The 27,011-nt window shown below is 41.1% G+C and overlaps 1 protein-coding gene across 6 annotated transcripts in view; it reads right to left on the bottom strand.

The window, feature by feature from the left end:
- The window catches only part of PRKG1 (protein kinase cGMP-dependent 1), a 1,199,739-nt gene that overhangs the window by 313,472 nt on the left and 859,256 nt on the right, over positions 1 to 27,011 (bottom strand). For all 6 annotated transcript variants that reach the window (XM_070752281.1, XM_070752276.1, XM_070752278.1 and 3 more), the window contains one exon: positions 15,056 to 15,119. In XM_070752281.1, the coding sequence (XP_070608382.1) occupies positions 15,056 to 15,119 (64 nt within the window). The remainder of the gene's footprint in view (positions 1 to 15,055; positions 15,120 to 27,011) is intronic.

Below are 27,011 nucleotides of genomic sequence, written 5' to 3'. Positions count from 1 at the left end.
GCCTTTCTGTCCTCTGGTTTGAAGCTTTTGCACGTCTCTGAAGCACCAAGGCATTGGAAACCAGCATCACTACTGGTTGGTCAATAGGTGGAAACGCCAGCAGCTTCTCAACCTCATAGTTGAAGATGTAGAATTTCCTTTCGACAGTAGAGGGGCCTTGCACTGCTAGCGGGTGTTGCCAAGGTCGTTTCACGCTCTCGAGAAAGATCTCTGAGGATGGCATGTGGTCTGATTCAGGTTGGGGTTCCTTAAACAGAGTGGTAGACAGCTTGGGTGTGTCAGTGGTCTCGGGTGTCTTAGTAGTGCCTGGTAAGTCCACCACCTGCTTCGCTTTATGGAGTAGGCATCTCAGAAGAAGGGTGGCATAGAAATCAAATTAATAAATAAAATAAATAAATCAAATCATATATTTCGTTAAATCAATACAACACCCTCCGTTTGCATATTCATACATTCCTCAATGACTTCCCGAGGAGCAAATTTTGATATGTACAGCCCCTGCAGGGCAAATTAAAACAAAAACAAAAAACAGTCAACCCTGTGCAAACAGCTTTTCAAACAAATTTAATAAACAAATCTGTCTGTAGTTATTTTAGTCACTGTAGCTATCTCTCTGTATGTATAAAAACAGTGAAAAAATTGTCACACAGAGATGCAATTTTCACACATATGTTACATAAATTATGAACAAACCATATCTACACCTTTATTTTAGCATTTCTCCACTTATACTATCTCCACCTACAGCCTTATAATTCTTAATTTTTCAACATTCTTACAACATTTATTACCTCCTGTTCATCACTAATTTTCTTCTTGGATAGCTAACATTCTTGAATGCTAATATTTATTGGCATTCAGTTCAATTTCACTCACCAACATGTTGTCACTATCTTTTCTAATTGGCATACAAGTCTAAATAATAATAATAATAATAATAATATTAATAATAATAATAGTTGTGCCTCATGATTCGTGACAAATGTATCTTTTTTTAAATGTACACTGAGAGCATATGCTCCAGAAACAAATTCCTTGTGTGTCCAATCACACTTGGCCAATAAAGAATTCTATTCTATTCTGTTCTGTTCAATATTAAATACAGAGTGGAAAGAGGAAACTTGGGAGTTCACAAATTTGATACTATACAGTATATAGCATTGGTGAAACTTTTCTGGGAAGATGACCCCATGCATGGCCCATGCATGTGCACTAACCAGCTGGTGTTCATGCATGCATGCATGCCAGAAACTGGAAGACCAGGTGGCCGGTGTGCATGTGTGCGCTGGAAACCAGAAGAGGAGCCACTTAGCATGCACATGCATACCTGCTCTTCCAGTTTCTGGTGCTCCAGCTGGCCGGCAAGCTGGAACCCGAAAGAATAATGTGTGACTGCTCGCATGCCCAGGGAAATGACTTTGTGTGCCACTTTTGGAACCCATGCCATAGGTTCGCCATCACGGCTATACATGGAACGAATCTGTGGCTGAATCTGGATTTTCTGCATCAGATACCGCAAAGCCCAGAAGGTAACAAGGAAAACGGGTTTGTTTGTTTGTTTATCAGATTTGTATGCCACCCTTCTCCGTAGACTCATTGTGAAGAAGGTGTGTAGCATTCCAGACAATCCTGCAGACCATGCTCAAGCATCGCTTAATATTATGTATGCTATTACTTAGGATACTCAGGGAAATTTAGGAAATCATAGTCTCAAAACTAGGCAGGTTTCTGAATTAACCTTTTACATATTTCAGTCTTCATACACTATTCTTCCTTTTCTGGGCACTCAAGCACTAGTAATAGCAGCAATAGTAATAGTTATAGTTATTGATCTTTATCTTGTACTTTTCAAATATATTACCTGAATGGGTTACAATAAAGTCATGGAAACAAATCAAAGTGATGTTAGACTGCATTAAAATCAGCAGCCTTATAAAAACTATTTCTTAGTTACCAGACACATTATCACCAGACTGTAACTTTGAACATTAGGCACCCTAATGGCAGAAATTCAAGCAAAAAACAAAACAAAACACCCCACAGCAAGTTAGGCCAAGGATGCAATTAGTAAGCAAGCAAGCAAGCAAGCAAGCAAGCAAGCAAGCAAGCAAGCAAGCAAGCAAGCAAGCAAGCAAGCAAGCAAGCAAGCAAGCAAGCAAGCAAGCAAGCAAGTAAATTCTGTAAGTAAACAAACACACACTAAATAATAAACAATAAATAAATAAATAATAAATAAATAAATAAATATATAAGCAAGCTGATCCTACCTCAAATACAATGAAATGCAATTAATTGCTTTCTACCAGACATATTATCTTACTGTGTTTCTAGCCTGCCTTTTTCCTAATTAACTGAACTTTTACATTTCATAGTGTTTTAATTTTAATTAAACACCACCTAGGGGGAGGGAGAGAGAGGAGGCTGAGTTCTGGACACTTCACCTACAAAAAGATATTGATAAAATTGAACGGGTCCAAAGACGGGCTACAAAAATGGTGGAAGGTCTTAAGCATAAAACCTATCAGGAAAGACATAATGAACTCAATCTGTATAGTCTGGAGGACAGAAGGGAAAGGTGGGGACATGATCCAAACATTTAAATATGTTAAAGGGTTAAATAAAGTTCAGGAGGGAAGTGTTTTTAATAGGAAAGTGAACACAAGAACAAAGGGGAACAATCTGAGGTTAGTTGGGGGGGAAATCAGAAGCAAGGTGAGAAAATATTATTTTACTGAAAGCGTAGTAGATGCTTGGAACAAACTTCCAGCAGACATGGTTGGAAAATCCATAATAACTGAATTTAAACATGCCTGAGATAAACATATATCAATCCTAAAATAAAATACAGGAAATAGTATAAGGGCAGACTAGATGGACCATGAGGTCTTTTTCTGCCATCAATCTTCTATGTTTCTATGACATATACCCCAATTGTATCCCTTATTTGTTACTTAGCACAGTAGCTATTGGCAGCTATAGGGGCAGAAGACAGAAAAGAACATTCATCATTCATTCATTTTTCTATAGCTACTGATCTTAATCCAAGTGGCACAGTAATAGAAAGGTTTATCTCCAGTTTCCCATCTGGAGACATTCACTTAATGTCTGCAATTAGTTTCTGTAAAATGTCTGTCCCCGAAATAGATGGTACTATGTTTTTTCTTCTTTTATATTTACAATGCAATGGAAGTGGGCTGTGCTTACTTGAGAAATGCAGCATTTTTAGGACTTCAAAAGCATTCCAGAAACATATGTAGTTTAGATTTTTAAACTTTCCTGCACATACAAGCTCACTTTGCTATTTTCAAAACCTTGCAGCTCACACTTTGTATATTTATTGGAATATGGAAGTATAATTTGGTCCCTTTGCTTTAATGTGGTTTCAAACCCTGTCAGCCAATGATTCTACATCATGCAGAGTTCCAAACATGCTAGTATTCTTCTCTTTGGCTTGACTGATTGGAAAATAATACAAGCCAAGACGTAAACACCATAAATATGATCACAGAACAAAGTTACAGTCAATTTTGTCATTTGGGGATTCTGAATTTGTAACTGCAAAATCGATAGGTGCAGCGCTTTCCAGTCATTTGCACACATGGAGAGTGGATAAAAGTTTGAGTCACCCAATACATTTATTCTCAGCTGACATTTCAGTATTCATAATTTCAATGTTCATAGAAACTTTTTGGAACATAACTACCGCAATGACAAGAATTGATTGTCTATCCTTTGGGACCTAATCAAAAGCTTGTCTTTGCCTTGAGATAAGCAGTCAGAAATCAAAATAAGAAGAAGAAAAAAGACCCCATATGCTTTGCCTTCCTTCTTTTCACAAAAAAGGCAGCGGCCATGGAGCAGAAATAAGGCATCTCTTTTCTTGAATTGGAGAATTATGCTCGCTGCTTGTGCTCTGTGCACCAGAACTGTGCAGAGGCAAAAGTCTTCCCGTTACAAATGAAGAGAATTTGGGAAAAATAATGAGGAGTGATTTAGAAGATTTGTCTCTAATGGTAGCCATTGGGGGCAAGAAAAAGATATTGGAGTGTGTATTTTTTTGGTTTTCTAAAACACTTTAATGGTTGGATAGGAAGGCCTGAAGAAATATACAATAACTTCTCCTTCCCAAAAAACCTGCCTTATCCCTGAAGAGGGTTACTAATTTATAGTGCTTAATTTGACTTAACCTCTAAGAAACTGAGCTTAAGGTAAGACTATTATTTATTTATTTATTTTTATTTATTTATTATGAAATATATTTGCTGTCCCTCTCGTTCCAAACAGACTCTGGGCAGCTTCCAACATAAAAACATTAAAATCATGTAAATATAATAAAATCAGTAAAATCACAAAACAATACAATACAAACAATAAAACTATTGACAAAACCGTTGAGGAGGCAGCCATTGCATGGGGGGAGGGGGAAACGAGGAATTTACTCTTGCCTAATCAACCAGCACCAGTTTGAAGCTCTCCCATGTAGCAGAGCCAGAGAGACTTCAAAGGACAGGAGCCACAGCAGAGAAGGCTCTTCTCCTGTATCCCACCAGTCAAAATTCTTCAAACGATGGGATATGCAGTATGCTCTCTCTGCCAAGGCAGAAAGACAGTCCCATCAGAATAAGATGCCTCCTCAAATAATCAATTCAATGGTATATTTACTCTTGCTTTTATATAGTGTGGCACAGATCTAAGAAAATTATTTTCACTGTACAGTGAGACCTTGTCTTACGAACCCCTCGTCATACAAACATTTCGAGATATGAACCCAGGGTTTAAGATTTATTTGCCTCGTCTTAAAACCCCTTTTTGTCTTACGAACCTGAGCCCGGGTCCGTGGGCTCTCTTAATGTGTCTGCGCTCTCATACTGCACCTGCGCTCTCTGACTGCTGAAGGGATTCCCCTGCCTTGTGACTGTCACCGCTGGGATTTCCCATTTGCTTGCAAGGGAATTCCCTGTCCCTTTTTGCTTGCACCTAAGGCAGGGAACGCCAGAGCTGCCCCATTTCCCTGCCACTTTCCCCTCTAGCCTTCCACTTCCTCTGCCTGACGCAGCCACCCCATCCTGCTGCCAAAATCCCCCCTAGCCTGCCACTTCCTTCGCCACATCTTGCTGCTAAAATCACCCCTCCAAAAGCTTTCTACACTGCTCCAAATTGCCCCCAAAATCACTCCCCCAAAAGCTTCCTGTCTTGCCCTAAATTCCTTCAAAAATCGCCACTCCAAAACTTTCCTATCTTGCCCCAAATTCCTCCAAAAATTGCCACTCCAAAAGCTTCCTATCTTGCCCCAAATCCTCCACAAATTGCTCCCCCAAAAGCTTCCTATCTTGCCCCAAATCCTCCACAAATTGCTCCCCCAAAAGCTTCCTATCTTGCCCCAAATCCTCCACAAATCGCTCCCCCAAAAGCTTCCTATCTTGCCCCAAATTCCTCCAAAAATCACCACTCCAGAAGCTTCCTATCTTGCCCCAAATTCCTCCAAAAATCGCTCCCCCAAAATCTTCCTATTTGCCCCAAATTCCTCCAAAAATCACCACTCCAAAAGCTTCCTAAGCCACCCCAAATCACTTCCAAAGTCTTCCAAACTCACTTCTCCTTTCAAAATGCCTCGTTTCTCCTTGCTGCCCTTCTTCACTCCATTTGCCTTCTTTAGGACCTCGATTTGGGTGGCATAGGAAGTGGCTGGAGGGGCGATTTTAGAAGCAATTTGGGGCAATGTAGGAAGGTTTTGAAGAAGCGATTTTGGGAGAGATTTGGGGCAGCGTCAGCTTTCATTAGGACCTCCATTCCTCACTTCTCCTCGCTGTCCGTCTCCACTCTGTTAGCCTTCACTTTGTCTGCCTGCCACTTTTTTTTAAGCCTTAAAGTTTGTGTTTTTCTAATGGGTTTGCATACATTATTTGCTTTTACATTGATTCCTATGGAAAATAATGTTTTGTCTTACGAACTTTTCAACTTACAAACCAATTAAGTTCATAAGACAAGGTATCACTGTATTTGGTGGAGCTGACTATAGCAACAGCAATAGCACAGAGTTATATACCACTTCACAGTGCTTTCCAGTGCTCTTTAAGTAGTTTACAGAGTCCACATATTACCCTCAATAATCTAGGTCCCCATTTTATTGACCTCAGAAGGATGGAATGCTGAGTCAACCTTGAGCCTGGTGAGATTCGATCTGCCAAATTGCAGGCAGCTGGCAGTCAGCAGAAGTAGCCAGCAATATTGCATTCTAACCACTGCACCACTTTGGCTCATGGTGTGTTATAATGTTAAGTGCAATGTAACATTGATATAAAATGATGTCAATATTGTGATATTTATATATAAGCCTGGAAACACATATATAATTCCTTGCTTACTACCTATCATTTACAAGGGATGTTATCTCCTGAAGAGGCATCAAAATAACAGCATGTGACATTGACCAAGACAAAATTATTGACTACCAATTAATCATAATTTGTTAACATTTCTCTTCAAACAGTCATGAATCTGAAATGACAAATATCCAACTGTGTAGAAAGTACATTAACACCAACTTTGCAATTTAAGCCTGAGAGTGATTTTATAAATTCAGGTGTTAGCTCTGGAAATTGTTCACTGGGGATTTTAAAGTGCTTTAATTTTCTTCAGGTTTAATTAGGCTGTGTACACACAATTCTATCTTAACTAGGATATTGATGAACATTGAAATGCTGTAGCTAAGAACATGATGCATTAGTGTTTACAGTGATCCCTTGATTTTCGCGATCTCGATCTTCGCGAAACGCTATATCGCGATTTTACAAAAAATAATAAATTAAAAATACGTGCGTGGTTTTTTTGCTATACCACTTCCGCGTTTGGCTTCAGAAGTCAGCTGGGACGCGGCGCGGCTGTTTTAAAAGGTCGCAGCCGGCCTGGGGGGCTTCCTAGCACCCCCCCGAACCCCCAACCCGGGTTCGGGGGGTGCTGGAAAGCCCCCCAGGCCGGCTGCGACCCTCCACCATCTGCGCGCATGGGGGGTCTAAGACCCCCCAGGCCGGGTCGCAGCCGGCCTGGGGGGCTTTCCAGCACCCCCCCGAACCCGGGTTGGGGGTTCGGGGGGGTGCTAGGAAGCCCCCCAGGCCGGCTGCGACATTTTAAAACAGCCGCGCCACGTCCCAGCTGACTTCTGAAGCCAAACGCGGAAGTGGTATAGCAAAAAAAACGTGCACGTATTTTTAATTTATTATTTTTTGTAAAATCGCGATATAGCGTTTCGCGAAGATCGAGATCGCGAAAATCAAGGGATCACTGTATACTGTGACCCTCCACCATCTGCGCATGCACGCAGATGGTGTTTTTACTTCCGCAACCCTACATCGCGAAAAATCGATTATCGCGAGGGGTCTTGGAACGGAACCCTCGCAATAATCGAGGGATCACTGTATTCACCTTTTGTACTATTAGTGAGGACTATATATTATTCCAGGGGCGTAATAAAGAAGGATAGGTTGGGAGAAGCACAAGTTAAACACTCTCTACAAGGATCGGCATATTAAAAGTTATCATTAGCAACCTCCCCGATTGTCCATAAAACATCTGAGAAAATGTAGAACTTGGTAGGTTGTACACACTTTTTTTCTCTCATGCTGAGTAAAAACACAGTATGAGTCCAATTTGCTTCCAGGTTGTCAAGGTTTTTCTTTATATGTTTGAAGCTTCATATGAGGTGTTAGAGAGTTTTTTAAATGCTCAGTTTTCAGCTTCAGCTATTTTCTCTGTCTGGATGTTTCTGATGCTGAAGAGTGTTACTAAATGTGCAGCTGGCTGTCAATCTTGTTCATGTCAGATCTCATATGATGAGGTCTGCCTAGAACTTAAATGGGAGATATTAGGAAGTACTGTACTAACATTGTAGACTATACTGGGAAGTCAAAAACATTTTACAAGAAAATAATGGAAAAGCAATTAGGTACCCCTGGTAAGAAAACTGCTTGGTTGTATTGAATTTAAAATCCACATTTCTGGTAGATTACAACTATCAAAATTAGCAAGCAATAAAAATTAAAACAGATAAGTGGAAATTATTAAAATAAATATTATTAAAATCAGAATTATTTCCACTACTAATTAATTAGGCTGGGGTTAAAAGAAGGTCTTAATTTGCACATAATATATACAATGTAAAGTCTAGACCAGGGGTCCCCAAACATGACAACTTTTGAAATCCACAAGTCTTAAAGTAGCCATTATTTTGGATGTGAATGGGCTCTCTCAAATTGATTACTTTACAATATCTTTTCCCTTCATTGCACATGTCTTTTATGTATGAAAGAGCAAGTTCAAACTTGTCAGCCAAGTGTGGTTTATCCTGGAGTCAGCCTATTAGTTCCAATGCATTTAAGCCAAATTAAAATTTCAAAATGCTGGAGAGCCATGTCATTAGCACATTTTGGTGCATTACCATATAGGAAGGGAAATGTAGGAAAATTCCAAATGAACAACTTTGTATATATACTGAGGCTTATCATTTTAGTAATTTTACCATTTTTTGTATATGTTGGGTCTCTGAACTGGTTTGTATGTCTGTGGTCTTTGATCATAGTAATAAAATTTCCTCTGCTAATGGGGAACACATATGTCTTGCCCATTTAGATATAACTACAATAGCAATACAATACAATACAACAGCAACAACAACAACAATAACAACAACATAATAATAATAATAATGATTAATAATAATAATAATAATAATAACAATAATAATAATAATAATAATAAATTAAAAATAGCAATAACTGTGACAGAGATCTTGGAATCCTAATGGACAATCACTTAAATATGAGCCAGAAGTGTGAATCAGCTGCCAAAAATGCCAATGCAATCCTAGGCTGAATTACCAGAGAGATAGAATCAAGATTCCTTACTTGAAATACTGCATCTTGTTTTGGTCACAATATAAAAAAAGATGTTTAGACTCTGGAAAGAGTGCAGAGAAGAGCGACAAAGAGGTCTAGAGGTTAAAACATATGAAGAATTGTTGTAGGAAGGAGGTATGTTTAGTTTAATGAAAAAAAGACTAGAGATCACATCATAGCAGATAAAAGTTCCAATATTTGAGAGGTTGACAAAAAGAGAGAGAAAGAGAGGGGGGGGGATCAACATATTTTTCAAAGCAACAGAACAAAAACAAAAAGTAATAATTGAAAACTAACCAAGAGAAGAGAGATAAAACTAAGGAAAAATTTCCTGACAGTGAGAAAAATCACCTTGAAAAGTTGTGGGTGCTCTATCTCTTTTAAGAAGAGATTGGCCAGCTATTTTTTTGAAATGATGTAGGGTCTCCTGCTTGAGCAGGAGGTTGGATTAGAAGATCACCAACTTTGGATGCTAAACTAAGGCTTTGTAGAGGCCTTTGTAGAGAGCTAACCAGAGACTTTAAAAACAAAGTGATTTTGATCCTATATGAGAGGCCAGGCGAAATAACGCCCGGCCGAAAATTGCCAATGGCGGGAACCAACTCAGCTCCCCCATCAACTGGGGGCGTTCCCCGCGATAGCGCGGGAATGCCCCAGAGCAATCAGTGGCCACTCGGGCATTCTGGGAAAGCCGAGGGGCGGGGCGTGTGCCCTTTATCAGGGCTTGCTTGCCCCCCGGCTTCTCTTGCCCCCCGGCTTCTCTTGCCCCCGAGCTCGCCACCAAACGGACAGAAAAGGGACCAGCGAGTCTTTTCTCCTCAATGGAAGGAAGAAACTGAGGATGGTGCCTTTTTGAAGCCCCTGGGATCGATAACAATCACCAGGGGCAGCTCAGGTTTGCGGGTGGGCAGGGGGCAATGGCATCCACGCCTGGGAACATACTGTTCACCGGGCGCCCATCAGGAGGAGGATGTTGCCCTTGCAGACGGCTCTCCCCTTCTTCGGTCTGGCTGCTAAGTGCAGCCTCAAGAGCAGCAGTCCTAGGCTTCGGGGCCTGTGGGCCCGCCCAGGCAGGTGATCAAGGGCTCTGACGGCCTGGCTGGCAACGCGCCAAAGCGTTTTGGTGCCGGGCAACCAAGGCTAGCGTGGGGTCCCCCCCACGTGGTTTATTCTGCTGCTGTTTTCAGAGGTCTTGACTCACGGCTGGGGGTGGCTGGTTGCGTGCGAGGTCCTTCCTGTGGGCAGCCACTGTTTCGGAGCCCCTGGGATCGACAACGATCGCCCGGGGCAGCTCAGGTTTACAGCAGGGCGGTGGGGGAGCATCGGCAAGAGCACCCTGCATCCAGGAATATAATTCCCCCATGTGGTTAGTGTCTAGCCGCGGAATCCAGGGGCCTCGAATGGGCCGCGCGCAGGGCAGCGCCTGGCTTGATCTACGTGGCGAGCCTTTCACCCCCCCTTTTGTTTCCGGCACAGCGCGAGCCTAGGTTTGGATGCGCCTAGCTTTGCTTTCATGGGGGGGGGGGTGTAGGTAGAATAATACCTTGAGCATGCCGGCAATTCTCCCCCTCCCTTCACTGATCTGAAATGTCGGCATATTTTATTGTTAATGGGGTAGTTAACCTATCGTGTAGCAATCTGCGCTGTAGAGCGGGCGGGGAGGTAAGTTTTCTTGCCTTATGGCAGCCCCTCCCCCTTGTGCGTACCAGGCAGACACACATCTCCCCCCTACCCTCGACTTGGGCCCCGTTCCCCTGATGGAGCGGAGGTTTACATGTATGTTGCTTCTGGTCAATAGATTTAGTACATAAATCAGTTCATAATGATAGTGATCTGTAGGAGAATAGTTCCAGCTGCTGGCAGATCTTATCTATTTGGTCCACTGAAGCCCACATTATTAATTTGGTAGAATCATGGCAGCCTGGATTGAGTTCGTGGGATTAATTAATTTGTCTTTTTTAATTATAATTGGAATGTGGCTTCTCCTTGTTTCGTGACCAATTAATAATTGATTGATTACCAATATTGAACTATTCACTGATCTATTCAGGCATATTGATAATATGAAGACCCCATTTATATATTACACATTTTAATTTTGACTGATTTATTGGACAATAAATTTAAAAATAATAATATTCTTAATCAAGTTGAATAAAGTGGGACTTCCACTCGAGGTAGGGATTTCTATGATTTAGCCCTTATTACCTAGCAGAATAAATACAATGGGGGCTGGATGAGCTATTTACCTCAGTTTTAGGAAGCTTCAACCGATTAAGTGGTTGGATTAATGGAACCACTGGGTTCAGTTTTATTTAACCTACTATTAATTCATCCTATAAGGGGGAATATATGTAGATATGTATGGTTTTGTATGTAGGTGTGTGTATATATATATATTGGTGTTTATAGATGTGTATATATACATAGGTATATATTGATTCAATGTTGTGCAATTTAATATATATACAACTGTGCAATTCATTATAAGTATAATTATTATACTTCGGAGGGATGTTTCATTTTGTATAAGCATATATGTGCATGCATTGGTGCACGTGTATGGGTCAATTTAGGAAGATGTCAGGAGTGGCAATTTTTACACAGTGGTGCCTGCGTGAGCTGGGGCAGGCTTAGGTGGGGAGCAGGGGGCCAAGATAGAGATCTGACCCCCTGCTGTGGCAGAAACGGGGCGGAAAGGGTATCAGTAGCAACTGTGTGTTCTCCTTTGGGCATCTTTTGTAAGTTGATTGGCACCCCCATTGCACAACTCAAGCTTCCTCCACGGATAGAGAGGTGTGAAGGGGGTGCCCTTGGGGCTCACCTACGTCATTTCTGGTTCCAGGTCATGCAAGGCGAGCCCTCCCACATGCTGGGCATGGCTTTCGGGTCGGGAGTAGGCGGGGCACACCTCACCCTGACCAGGCATGGAGTAGCGCCCATTTGAGTTGCCCAAGTATGTTGTGTTCAGGAAACTCCGCCCCATTCAGCGACCCCTGCAGGTCTTTCTGTTAATATTTAATAAAGTGACCCATTTTACCCAGCTTGGTGTCCGAGTGTTCATTTCCCGTCCAAGGCAATTCCTTTAGTCTGGGATTCCTGAATTTTTCTCTCTTTCACTGTCCTCCAAGGTCTTTGGATTACTAATAGTTAAATGAAATACCCACTTGAGTGGTTATTTTTTTCATTATCAGTCCCTTTTTCTTTATAGTTTATTTTATTTTATTTATTTATTTATTAGATTTGTATGCCGCCCCTTTCCGTCAGACCTTCCTGTCTAATTTCCTGTAAGAAATCCATAATGTGCGTTATTTTATCCACACTAAAGTGGGTTTTTCTTAATACTTTCTCAGTTTTGTTGTTTGTTTGCAATTGTTATATTAACCAATCACATAATCAATGAAAAGACTCATGCATACATATATATTTTTAAAATGTTAATTTTTATTTTTTATACTGATCATTTTGTGGCTATCTATAATTTTTATAAAGTGTCTTAAAAACTATGACTGCAGTGGAAAATGAGATTGAAATGTTATTAGTAAAGATAATTTGAAAAACATTTAGAAAGATGCAATACTTGAATAAATGCATTAAGGCATGTTATTAATATGAATATCTTTCTTGGAATGGAATTTTTTTTACAAAAGTAGTGCAATTCTAAATGAAGTATTAAAAATGTTGCTGTAGCAGGAGACTTAATGAACACTAGATATCTTCCACATTTGTGATCATCTTATGCTAATATTATTCATAATATGTACTATGTACTTATGTTTGGAGTGTACGGTTTGTGGATTTTCCTGAAAGTGTGGCTTCTGCTTGAAGAATAAGTGAAAGCTCTGGCTATGAGAGCTTTTGTACATCTCTGTGCTGTATGCCAGCTGCATTTGTTCCTGGACCAAGATGCTCTGTTCACAATGACCCATAAATCACCACCCAAAAGGATAGGACAGGAAAATGTGAGCACTCTTTAACCAACAGATACTACACTTCTACTCCACAATTGGTTGACAGTATGCTTCTAAATTAAATCCAAAATGTTTATATGTAGTTACATATAAAGCCTTACACTGCATGCATTTGGGTTATTTGAGGGGCTGTCTCTCTCCAATTTATTCTCATCAGATTCAGCAAAAGAGGCATGTTAGTGATTGGCTTCTAAATAAAGAGTGTGTGAGGACCCCGCAGGAGATCTACTTTGGTGATGGCACCTGCTCCTTAGAATATCAGCCCCTCTAGAGATTGGATCATCCCTGACCTTGTTGGCCTTTCATAAGACTTTAACGCTGTGGCTGTATCATCAGTTGGTAAATGTCGCAGTGCTTGTGAGATGGTTATATTGATGGGTTATAGTGGTTTTACCTCAGCATCCAGTTATGAATTAACTGTTATGGTTTTTAGTATGTTGGATTTTAATCAATGTAAAAATTATTTAATCATTGTTATCTTCATGATGATATGGAAAGTAAAATAAATATAATAAAATAAAACCTTGGAATGAGTTCAAGTAGTCATGCTGAGCGTTCTGATGGATTTGGCTGCCTCTATATTTCAAGAAGATATGTTTCCTTTCCAAAGCTTTTAAATGTTTTGCACCATTATATTACTTTATTGATTTTTCCATGTGAAGATTATATAGAATTACCCTTAGATCACAGCTATTTTCTGTTTCAAATCAAACAAACACAGTTTATACTTTTTTGTTCTGTGTTTCCCCCCTCATCTGTGCTTGACTTTTTAAAAGAAATGGATTATTGATATACTATGCACGTTGTATTTTTCTACTCATTTTTTTCGCCTTGCTGAACTGAATGTAAAAGAAACTAAGAAAAAGCCATCATTGTCATGTTAAATTGTTGGTTCGTCCACAAGCTAGATGAAAGTACAAAAGGCAACTGATAAATATTAATAAATGTCAAGTCTAAAATGGAACTTGTTTTAAAATGTCAAAAACAATCCTTCTGAAGAGAATTGGTAGTTATTTTCTTTCATTATTTTAACATTAGCTAACAGTCAAGTGCATGTGAAAGTCTATAACCATGCAGGAAAAGAACACAATTTTGTATGTACAGATATCGTATAATTAGCACATGCAACATGACATATTAATGCCCTTTAATTATTCCTGCAACACTTATAAGTATGTAATTTTCCAGGTGCAAAAGTAGTAATTAGGAAGATAAGCAACACAAGCTGTTGGATGTGAAATTAATATGTATATTTTGATTGAATAAGCACAAATTAGGTATATTCTCTAAGAAGCTGATGTTCTGAAGCTATTTCTTCAGAATTCTAACATCAATGTATCTTAATTGTTAGGGATTTCGGGGAACTTAAATCATTAAAATTCAATTGAACTGGGAATTGGTTTCATTAGCGCCAATTAAAAAATCAGTTTCCAAGTGGACTAAGATAGAGAAAGGTACTGCATTTTAAAGCATACTGATGTTTATTCCAATGAAATAAATACCTGGGATTATTTACTGGACAAAATTAGCTACTTACTTATGCTGATAAACTGTCCACAATTTCTGTAATTCCAAATCAGTTAGTAGTAAAAAACAGAAATAGTGTCAAATGCATTTCACTAGCCTTGATTTAAATTGAATATATCCTTCTGGTTTTTTAAAATTTATGTATTTTGAAAACTTTCCCTCGAAAAATAGAAGAATGAAAACTGCAGGAAGAGATGGGAATAAAAGCACAGGTGTTGATTCCTACATTTCTTAATAGCACTTGACTTTTGAAATGTTACTAAAAGTCTGGGGGACTAGATATCAATTCTACAAATCAATGATGCCCAACTTAATCTATTGATGTAAGAGAATTTAAACTATACAATTCCCATGAAGTTATGATAACTCACAGCTGACACCTATGCTATCATGAGAATTCTTCAATACTTTATCCCGTTCAAATTTTAGTAGTAATGCTGATTGAATTTATATTATCTATTTATGTTAGGAGTGAGATGGGATGGGGTGTGATAGAAGGTCAATTGCAAAATATATAGTCCATTGTTTCCCTAACCAATAGGACATTTTTCCAAGCACAATATTTTTATGCAGAAATATCCCAATAGGGCAGAGTTGAAATACTTTCATAACAAAAGATTGGCTGCTTTATTCCTTAATGTATTTCTCCAAATTAAAATCAAATACCTCTTCAAGAACATCAGCAAGTTTACTAAGGATCTCTTCAGTGAGGTTCTGGAATGTTGGAACACTGTAAGAGAAAGATGAAAGATCGCATGAGTTGGTGTAATTATAATTTTTTATTTCTTGAGAAAAGCTCCAGGAAAAAAAAAATCAAACAAACCTGTAGAACATACAAATCCATTTTAACATATGTATAGTAAAGAAACTTCATACAGGTAGGCCTTGACTTACCACCATTCATTTAGTGACCATTAGAAGTTACAATGAAAAATGTGACTTAAGATCCTTTTTCTAACCACATGTACTTAATGGAGACAATATCCTAGACTTTGTATTATATACGTATACGGAGAGTCTACGGAGAGTGGCGGCATACAAATCTAATAAATAAAAAAGATCATTCACTGTGGTTTGACACTTTCCTATCGGGATTTTTTACTAGCATTCAGAATGGAAATAGAAATGCACCTCATAATGCTCATATATAACGCACAAGATCCTAATAAACAGTGAAAAGGGAAACAACTTTATATGTGCATACACTTTTGATGTTTCACTGTGATATTCTTGACATGAAATAGTAACCATCAATGCAGAACATTAAAGTTACTTGTACAGTACTGTGCTTAAAACTGCTTCAGAGTTATCCTAAGATTTCTAACCATTCAACCATTTTTCAGCTTATCATCAGTTTTCTTACCATAATTTGGAATTTTTCTAAACATTGTGTTTGTTTTAATTGTTACAAGCTACACAATTTTGTTCATTTTGATCCTTTTCTGAATTAAAAATTTAATCTAAAAACTAATGTTTGGGACACAAAATATTGAGATACAAAATATTAATCTAACACATACAATGCACATGACATTTTAATAATATTTAATAAATGTCATCTACAGTTCTATTGAACGATGACTGATCTAAAAGTTTGCAGATTTTTTTTTTCAAATTTAAACATTAAAAATCTTAAAGTTTTAAAGATCATTTAAATTATATTTAAGCCAATTATAAATTGCAACAGGGAATGTATACAATATCTCCAGTGTTGAATAAAATGCTAAGATATTTATTTCAACTGGGTAAATATTTCCATGTAGATCTATTGTATGACAAAGAAAAGATATAAAGCAGGAGATCATAAATGTTCGACTCCCTTTATAGCAGGGATGAAATATAGCAAGTTCTAAAAGGTTCTGGAGAACCGGTATGGAAATTTTGAGTAGTTTGGAGAACTGGCAAATACCACTACTGGCTGGCCCCAGAGTGGGGTGGGAATGGAGATTTTGCAGTATCCTTTCCCTGGGGTGGGGTGAGAATATTGCAGTATCCTTCTACTGCAACGCCCATCAAGCCATGCCACCAAGCCACATCCATCAAGCCATGCCCACAGAACCGGGAGTAAAAAAAATTGGATTTCACTACTATTTTATAGATTATTAATGTAAATTCCACTCTCCATTTAGAAAAATCAAGTACAAGTAGTCCTCGACTGACAGCCATAATTAAGTTCAAAATTTATGGTGTTAAGTGAGAATTTAAGTGCTTTTGGAACATTTTATGAACACATTTCTTGCCACGGTTGTTAAATGAATCACTGCAACCCGGTTGTTAAGTGAATCTGGCTTCCCTACTGACTTTGCTTGTCAGAAGGCTGCAAAAAGTGAACATATGACCTTGGGATGCTCTAACGGTCATAAGTATGAGTCAGTTGCCAAGCATGATCATGGGGTTGCAGCGAAAGTTGTAACTGTGAAAAATGGTCCTAAGTCAATATTTCAGGGCCGTTGTAACATGTAGTCATGCCATCCCATCACAGTGCTTGAGGGAGAATGGTGGGGGGATGACAAACCAGTTCATTAATGCTCTTTGGAAAGCCTACCAAACTTCAGAAGCAAGAGTATTCCAGTACTCCAACCCAATAATTTGTCACCAAGCAGGGGTAAAACCAACCTGTCCTTCCAAACTGCTGTGCTGTGATATCACTGCATGTATGATACACAATGATTTGCAGTGTGGATATTTATAAATGTATTCTTAATTAAGATCTAAATAAGGCAGTACCAATTATCACTTTGTATTTATTTATGATTTGTCAAAGGCTTTTACATCATCATTATGCTATCTTGTATGTCTGTGTGTCTATGAAGTAATGTTGGCATTAGAATTCTTCAGGGATGAAATTCAGCAGGTTCGGACAGGTTCTATATCTGGTGGCAATTATGCGCAATTCAGAAAACTGATAAATCTGACCACTGACTGGCCCCACCCACTTCTCCCACTCATTCCTTCTCTCCTCTTCCTTGGCCTACCACACACAGGAAACATGAGAAGGAGGCGAGAAGCAGCCAGGTTGAAAACTAGAAGAGTTGGCCAAACTTTTCTGTTGGTTCTGTGGCTATGGCTTGATGAGTGTGACTTGGCCACGCCCACCAAGCCACACCCACAATACAGCTGTGTGCACTTTTTTCAATTTATACATAGAATAGCCTGCCAAATCAGAATTTTTTGACCATCTTTGGCATTGGCATACTAATTTGAACATTTCTGAACATAATGAGTCTACGGAGAGGGGCGACATACAAATCCAATAAATAGATAGATAGATAGATAGATAGATAGATAGATAGATAGATAGATAGATAGATAGATAAATATTATGTTTATAACACTTGTAGTCCTCCGGGTCATATTGACCTGGAGTAAAAAAAAAGATTGGTTCTAGTTACTTGAATGGTTTCTTTGAATACTTTTTTTGCTAGTATACTAATTTGAACATTTCTGAACACAATGAAATGAAAATTGAAATGAAAATGTAATGCTTATTTGTTTATTTTGCTGAGAAAATCCTGCCCCCCTGGCTGTGTGCAATTATTTCAATTTATAGATAGATTAGCCTGCAAAATCCTTATTTTTTCATTTCATTTTTCATTTGTTTGTGATCAGGGATGTTCAAATTAGTGTACCAGTGAAAAAAGTATTCAAAAAAAAAACATTCCAGTAGCTAGAATCAACCTTTTTATACTTCAGGTCTAAAAGGACCCAGAGGAGCACAAGTGTAAAATCTTTGCGAACATCATTTTTTCTCATTTCAATTTTCATTTCATTATGTTCAGAATGTTCAAATTAGTATGCCAATGCCAAAGATGGTCAAAAGGTTCTGATTTTGCAGGCTAATCGAGATAAAAATGAACAAAATTGCACAAAAATTGGGGGGGGGGGGCAACTTTAATGACCAAAATAAACAAATAAGCATTCATTTTTTCACTTCAATTTTCATTTCATTGTGTTCAGAAATGTTCAAATTAGTATGCCAATGCCAAAGATGGTCAAAAAATTCTGATTTGGCAAGCTATTCTATGTATAAATTGAAAAAAGTGCATAGAGCCGTGGGGGGGGAAACCCTTTTCTGAGCAAAATAAACAAATAAGCATCAATTTTTCCATTTCATTTTTCATATCGTTGTGTTCAGAAATGTTCAAATTAGTTTTCCAATACCAAAGATGGTCAAAAAAGTCAGAATATGCAGCTAATCTAGATGAAAATGAACAAAATGTAACAAAAATGGAGGGCGGGGTTTGATGAGCAAAATAAACAAATAAGCATTATTTTTTCACTTCAATTTTTAATTCATTGTGTTCAGAAATGTTCAAATTAGTATACTAGTGAAAAGGGTATTCAAAAAGACCATTCCAGTAGCTAGAACCAACCTTTTTATACTCCAGGTCTAAAAGGACCCGGAGGGTAACAAGTGTATAGTAAATGGGAGGAGAATACCAGGGTTAAGTAAATAACCTCAGAACAGAAATGATTTGTGGTCAGTGTTGTTGTTATAAAATGATAGTCTCAGCATCTGGATCTGCAGATTTCTACATGGCAACACCAGTTCCCAAGAATGATGTTGCTCCTAACAAGATAATACATTTTATTGTTAGGGACGTCTAGAATGGATAGCTTCTTCATTACTCAAGGGAGTTAGAAATACTGAATCCTGACAGCAGAAAGTAATAAACTTTATGGTCTTTGGCAATCTACTTGTCCTACAATTGCTTTTAAAAAGGAATAGAATGGATGGGAATGCAACTAAGATAGAATTTTGTATCTCAGAAGTCTATGTTAAATGTAACTAATTACTTTGGCTTGCTCAACTCAAGTAAGTTTAGACTAATATATTTACTCTGTGTTAATGCGTCAAAGGAAGTGCTTGTCTTCAAATGCCTTCTTTCTAATGTGCCTTTCGATAAATTTTTTAATTGTTAAAAATGTTCTAGAAAATTGTATATTATATAATATATTAAAATTATATAATATTTTTGTATATTGTATAAATTGTATATTATATAATAGTATATTAAAATTATATAATATTTTATAAAATTATAAAGCCATAATGATGAAACTCAACAGAAGTAACAAATCCTATGGAAAGTATTCCCCGAAAATAATACCCAATCTTACATTTTTTGGAACCATGAAATAAGTGCTTGGCCTTATTGCCATGCACTCAAAAGCCAGATTGGGTTTATTATCAGAGGATGTCTTATTTTGGAGGAAAACAGGATATACATCCCAGCTTATTTTCCTTTCTGGCTGAGTCTGAAAACAAAATAAAGAAATATGGATAATAACTATAATTATATTACAATAGTTATAGGAGTGAGGTTCTCTTGTGGAACTTAATAATGCCATTTAATTTGGGGATTGGGGGAAGGGAGAATTCATGCGATGTCTGAAAATAATCCTCTACCATACAGAACATAAACACGGTTTTCAGAAATTATTTCTCCCTTATTTACTTTATCTTATATGTAAAGATCACAAGTACATGATTAAAGGCATAGAGAGATTACCATTGTCTGAAGTGGCATTAAGGCCTAAAGTACTATCAAATAGGATAACACTGTATTTTTCAGAGTATAAGATGCACCTTTTTACCCTGCAAGAGAGGGTGAAAACTTGGGGGCATCTTATACACAAAATGTAGGCTCACCCCACCCACTCCTTAGTCTCATTTTATCTCCCTGCAGCAAACGGCAGCAGAAGCTGATTAGCACAAGCCCCTGATTATCTGCCTCCTAACACTCAGCTGATTGATTGAAGTTGCTGGCAAGCCCAGTGCTAAAATGAAAGTGAAACTAAAGCTGCATGGGGGCAAATTTCCATAGGGAAAGGCAAAGGCTGAAACTGGCTGTTTGTCTTTTGATGCAAGGAGGTAAGTCAATAACTATAAATGCCTATTCAGATTATTAGACTTATTTTTTTAAAGACTGCTTTATTATTGTTCTAGACAACTTAACAAAATGAAGAAAGATTTTAAAATAAATGCTTGATATGAAGAGACCCAGTGCTATTGTATCTTCTTTTAAATAGCAGAGAATACTTTCAGAAAGCCACATCAATTTTAAAGAACTCTAAAAGTATAATCTGAAATATTGTGTTTGGAATTAAGTATTACCGTGTTTCCCCGATAGTAAGGCAGTGTCTTACTATCTTTTTACCCCCAAAAGCCCCACTGTGTCTTACTTTGGGGGTATGTCTTACATTGTCCCGGGCACCCGGGGCCGGCTCGTCTTCGGGCTTCGGCCCGGGCGAGGCCTCTTCTCCTCCGGGCGGGCGGCGTTAGGCGGCGTTGCGCGGCGTCGGGCCTGGCCTCCATCCCTCCTGCGCCGCGGCGGGGCCGGTCCGCGATGTGCGTCCTGGGGGCGCCCGGCTGGCCGGCTCTGGAGGCTGCGGCTCCTCCCGCTGCTGCCCAACGCCGAGGATGCCCCGCGCCAAGCCCGGCTACGGCAGCAGGCAGGCAGGCAGCCCCAGGCGCGGCGGGGAGAGCAAAGGCGGCTTCGGCCCGGGCGAGGCCTCTTCTCCTCCGGGCGGGCGGCGTTAGGTGGCGTTGCGCGGCAGGCGCGGCTGCCTGGAGGAGAAGAGGCCTCGCCCGGGCCGAAGCTGCCTTTGCTCTCCCCGCCGCGCCTGGGGCTGCCTGCCTGCCTGCTGCCGTAGCCGGGTTGGGCGCGGGGCATCCTCGGCATTGGGCAGCAGGCAGGCAGGCAGCCCCAGGCGCGGCGGGGAGAGCAAAGGCGGCTTCGGCCCGGGCGAGGCATCTTCTCCGGGCGGGCGGCGTTAGGCGGCGTTGCGCGGCAGGCGCGGCTGCCCGGAGGAGAAGAGGCCTCGCCCGGGCCGAAGCCGCCTTTGCTCTCCCCGCCGCGCCTGGGGCTGCCTGCCTGCCTGCTGCCCAATGCCGAGGATGCCCTGCGCCCAGCCCGGCTACGGCAGCAGGCAGGCAGGCAGCCCCAGGCGCGGCGGAGAGACCAAAGGCGGCTTCGGCGCGGCGGGGAGAGCAGGCAGCCCCAGGCGCAACGGGGAGAGCAAAGGCGGCGGCGGGAGTAGCGGACACCTCCCTCGCTTTTAGTACCGTGTTTCCCCGAAAGTAAGACATATGTCTTACTTTCGGGGTATGACTTATATTAGCCGACCCCCCTGAAACCCCCCATATGTCTTACAATCGGGGGGGTCTTACTATCGGGGAAACACGGTAGTATTAGTTATTAGTGTTAAGTATCATTTGAGGCAGCCCCTGAGATATTGTAATATTCTGTAATGGGCAACCAAAATTTTTACTGCCACAATGTGGGTGTGGCTTATTTTATTGGTGTGGCTTGATGGTCATGTGACTGGGTGGGAGTGGCTTGCTGGTCATGTGACCAGGTGGGAGGGGCTTCAATGATCATCATTGTTCAAATGAACTGTTAAGCCCTCGACTTACAATCTCATCAATGGGGTAAGGTGCGCTGGGGTGAACAATTTGCTTCGCGTTTCCCATGTTCTATTTCCTGGGTCACCCCCATGCTTCAGGCTGGGTAGCTAGGCGAACAGGTGCCAATCAGCTGTTGAGAAAAGATGGGAGAGGAAAAGGACCCCCTGCAACTTCTGCCAGTGCTGGTCTCTGTGCCGCTTTCCAAGGAAGAGGAGGAGGATGGAAGGGGAGATTTTAAAATATCGGAAAGCTGAGGGAGAGTCACAAGGTTATTATTGCCGCATTATGCTTTTTCATCTCAGCTACGGGAGGAGTGAGTGCTTCACAAAGGGAAAAAGACCACAGCCCAGACTGCTATGGCGCAGCTCGGCTCGACTCTCCTTCTTTTCCCTGCTGCTGCTGCTGCTGCTGCTGCATGCTCCTCGCTTTTTTCCTCTTTCCTCCTTCCTGGCCTCAGGAGGTGGCCATGTGAGGCTGGAAGCGAGCTTGGCAGGAGAGAGGGAATTTTGTCCAAGGCCAGGAAGGAGGAAAGAGGAAAAAAGCAAGGTGTGCACAGCAGCAGCAGGAGGGGAAAAAATGAGAGCCGAGCTAAGACTGGTAATCCAGGAAGCGACTGCCATGGGTCAGCTGGAGCTGCACATGCAGCTTCATTTCCGCCAGTGGAACTGTGTTTCACCCCGTCCTGCCTGCTGCCCACCCCTGGTCTTAAGTATTAGTATTAAGATAAGGCAGCTGAGTTAAATAATTGGGAGGAGTTAGTGTGACTATATTTAAGAAAACTTTCTGACATTAATATACTGCCATAACATACATTTCTCCAATTCTTTGCTATTTCTATGGGCGAGGCACACATGCATAGAAATACACAGCAAAGAGTATACATCATCTGTGCTGGTTGCTGTTTGGCAAATTGCTGGGAGGCAGAGGCCTTTTTTCCTTGTTTTTCTCCCCCAAAACGAAGGTGTATCTTATACTCTGAAACATACAGTATATGTCTGGCTCAGGGTTGAAATGAGGGATCCTTGGTGTCACAATACAATACCTAATTTGGATAATGAAACATCTGCAAGAAAACAACCAAGCTCAGAGATCACCAATGACCCTCACACTATCCAGTACAGTAGAACCCCGACTTACGAGACTAATTGGTTCCGGAAGGAGGCTCGTAAGTCAGAACGTTCGTATGACGAAACATTGTTTCCCATAGGAAACAATGTAAAGTCAATTAATCCGTGCAACAACAAAAAAACCCGCTGCCGCCGAACGCGGAAGTTAGCGTTCAGAGACAGCTGCAAAGCGGTGCGCGTATTTTAAAACGTCAGAGCCGGCCTGGGGGGCTCGGGGGGAAGCCCCCGAGCCCACCAGGCCAGCTCTGACATTTTAAAACACGTGCGCTGCTTCGCAGCTCTCTGCTGAATCCGGAACGCTAACTTCCGCGTTCGGATTCAGCAGACAGCTGCGAAGCAGCGCGCGTGTTTTAAAACGTCAGAGCCGGCCTGGGGGGCTCGGGGGCTTCCCCCCGAGCCCCCCAGGCCGGCTCTGACGTTTTAAAACACGCGCGCCACTTCGCAGCTGTCTTCTGAAGCCGGAACGCTAACTTCCGCGTTCGGTTTCAGAAGACAGCTGCAAAGCGGTGCGCGTGTTTTAAAATGTCAGAGCTGGCCTGGGGGGCTCGGGGGGAAGCCCCCGAGCCCCCCAGGCCGGCTCTGATGTTTTAAAACACGCACGCTGCTTCGCAGCTCTCTGCTGAATCCGGAACGCTAACTTCCGAGTTCGGATTCAGCAGAGAGCTGCGAAGCGGCGCGCGTGTTTTAAAACGTCAGAGCCGGCCTGGGGGGCTTGGGGGCTTTCCCCCGAGCCCCCCAGGCCGGCTCTGACGTTTTAAAACACGCGCGCCACTTCGCAGCTGTCTTCTGAAGCCGGAACGCTAACTTCCGCGTTCGGTTTCAGAAGACAGCTGCAAAGCGGTGCGCATGTTTTAAAACATCAGAGCTGGCCTGGGGGGCTCGGGGGGAAGCCCCCGAGCCCCCCAGGCCGGCTCTGATGTTTTAAAACACACACGCTGCTTCGCAGCTCTCTGCTGAATCCGGAACGCTAACTTCCGCGTTCGGATTCAGCAGAGAGCTGCGAAGCAGCGTGCGTGTTTTAAAACGTCAGAGCCGGCCTGGGGGGCTCGGGGGGAAGCCCCCGAGCCACCCAGGCCGGCTCTGACGTTTTAAAACATGCGCGCTGCTTCGCAGCTCTCTGCTGAATCCGGAACGCTAACTTCCGCATTCGGATTCAGCAGACAGCTGCGAAGCAGCGCGCGTGTTTTAAAACGTCATTTGCACAAGTTGTTGAGCCGTTCATTGCATCATTGCAAGGTGTTCAAGCATCAAGCCAATCAGACTTCTTATCAGACTTCTGTTCACGAGTTAAGAACATCGTGATTGGAAGTTGCTGGCGTTCTTTCTTGAGCTGGGTCAACAAGTTCTTGTATGGCAGCATGCCCGTTTCAATGTAATTTCGTAACTGAATTGCACGGATCATATCCGTGTCAAACTCTTCGGCCATTTGCACAAGTTGTTGAGCCGTTCGTTGCATCATTGCAAGGCGTTCAAGCATCAAGCCAAAGTCCTCTTCGACAGCATAATCGTTGTCTTCCTCCTCTTCTTCGCTAGCAGACTTGGTCAACTCCAGCAGGTCTTTGTCAGACAATGGCTGGGCGTGCGTGTCCAAAAGATCATTCACATCTTGGGCAGTCATATCAGTAAAGCCCTCTCCCCCTAGGGCTTTTGCAAGGACCACAGCCTTATTTATTGCCGAATGCTGAATTTCTTCTGCTGAGAATCCTCTGTAATCCTTCACTACTTCAGGCCACAATTTCTTCCAGCACGAGTTCATTGTTTCCTTTTTCATTTCAGTGAGGGCCTTCTGAATATTTTTGAGACATGATAATATCGTGTACTCACGCCAGTACGCTTTTAGTGAGAAATTGTCATCCACATCCATTGCTTTGACGAGTGCCTGTAACGAATTTCTCGTATACATCGCCTTAAACGCACGAATGACGCCTTGGTCCATTGGCTGGATCAACGACGTAGTGTTAGGTGGCAAGAAGGTAATCTTGACTCCACTGTACCCAATGTCGGTAGCATGGCCGCCAGCGTTATCCATGAGCAAAAGCACCTTGAACTCCAGGCCCTTCTCTTTTAAATATTCCTTGACCTCCGGAAGAAAACACTGATGGAACCAGTCCCTCGTAAGGTTCTTTATGATCCATGCCTTGCGGTTGTGCATCCAATACACAGGCAACACATTCTTGTTTTTATTCTTGAGGGCTCTGGGATTCAGCGACTTATAAATAAGCCCTGGCTTTACCATGAATCCAGCAGCATTGCCACACATTACCAATGTCACATGATCTTTTTGTGCTTTAAAGGCAGGGGCTTTGGCTTCCTCCTTCATAATAAAAGTCCGCGATGGCATCCTCTTCCAGAACAAGCCTATCTCATCCATATTGAAGACTTGTTCAGGTACATAGCCCCCTTCTTCTATAATGGTGTGGAATGTGTGGCTCACGTAATAGTCTGCTGCGTCGTTATCAGCAGAGGCAGCCTCTCCATGTAATGAAACGCTCCTAATGCCAAAGCGCTTCTGGAATTTTTCAAACCACCCCTTGCTTGCAGTAAATTCAATCTTCTGGGTGCTAGAAGCCATTGATGTTGAAGGTTGGGGTTCTTCATTGTCGTCATCTCCCGTCATGGTGTCATACAGACTTAGCCTTTGTCCTGATCATGTTAGAGTCCAAAACAATATTTTTTTTACGGCAGTCTTCCATCCAAATTGCCAAAGCAGACTCCATTTTAATGATGCCTTTATTTCTGCTGCTAACTACCCTTTTTGCCGTTTTATTGAATGTAAAAGTCACCGTAGACCTGATATTCTTCTCATCTTTCTTTATATAGCGTACACTTGATTCATTTATCCTGTAATGCCGGCCTACTGCTGCGTACGATTTGCCTTCCTTGAGCATGTCCAGCAGCTTCACTTTTTCTTGAATCGTCAGCGTTTTGCACTGACGCTTCCCCTTGGTTTCGGCAGATGAAGAACATGCCCGTTTGGGTGGCATGGTTGGGCTTGAATTAAAGTTTTTAGTCGTCTCCCTCTTCTTCCTTCCCTCTCCTTCCTTTCTCCTTCCTCTTTCTCCTTCTAAACCAATGCTTCTGGTGAATTGAATGCTTGAATTAAAGTTTTTAGTCGTCTCCCTCTTCTTCCTTCCCTCTCCTTCCTTTCTACTTCCTCTTTCTCCTTCTAAACCAATGCTTCTGGTGAATTGAATGCGCTGCGCAGAGCACAGAGACCAATCAGACGCTGGGATACAAAGCTGGCCCTTCTCCTCCGGTTGGTCGCTTCTCTAGCAACCAACCAATCATGTGTAATTTACTATTTCATGTAGGTGAGTGGCGTCACTGGCAGGCTATGAAGCTTCTAATTTCTGAGGACAGTATAAAAACGTACGTACAGTATTGTAATTCGTAATACATTTTATTATTTATTGTTTAAATCTGCTGATCGTCTTCCTCAGAAACCCGCGAACCAGCGAAGATCCGCGAATGATTTTTTAAATTAATATTTCTTGAAAACCCGCGATGAAGTGAAGCCGTAGTAGGTGAAGCGCGATACAGCGAGGGACTACTGTATATGCTATTATAGAATAAAATTTGATTCCAAAAAACAAATACATTATAAAATAGTCTTAAAGGCAAAGCAAGAATTACATAAATGTCTATGGAGATTTTCTTTTCTGTTTTTTAAGTTTCTTTATTGATTTTAAAAAGAATATTTCTCATATGTTTTGTTCTATTTTTACAGTTCTTAATCCGTTTCTATTACATGTTAAACATATCATTCATTTCTCTATATATTCTGTTAAATTATATATAATCAAATATAGATGTCATAGGTAAAGCATCCCCCTTTCCCCCTGTTTTATTCCTTTTTGTATAAACCAATAAAGTATATTTAAAAAAAAAGAAAAAAAGAAAAAACAAGTAAACACATTTTTTAAAAAGTTTCTATAACATTCGTCCCATGTTTTTATTTCATTTCCATTAATATTACGAGGTGTTTATTTTTATTTCTATATACAGTGGAACCCCGACATAAGAGCTGCTCTACTTAAGAGCAACTCGAGATAAGAGCTGGGAGGGGAGAGATATTTTTGTTCTA

This window comes from Erythrolamprus reginae, chromosome 5 (genome assembly GCF_031021105.1).
Source record: "Erythrolamprus reginae isolate rEryReg1 chromosome 5, rEryReg1.hap1, whole genome shotgun sequence".
Lineage (NCBI taxonomy): Eukaryota > Metazoa > Chordata > Lepidosauria > Squamata > Dipsadidae > Erythrolamprus > Erythrolamprus reginae.
Note: the sequence above shows the minus strand (reverse complement) of the source record. Positions and strands in the feature narration are given on the sequence as shown.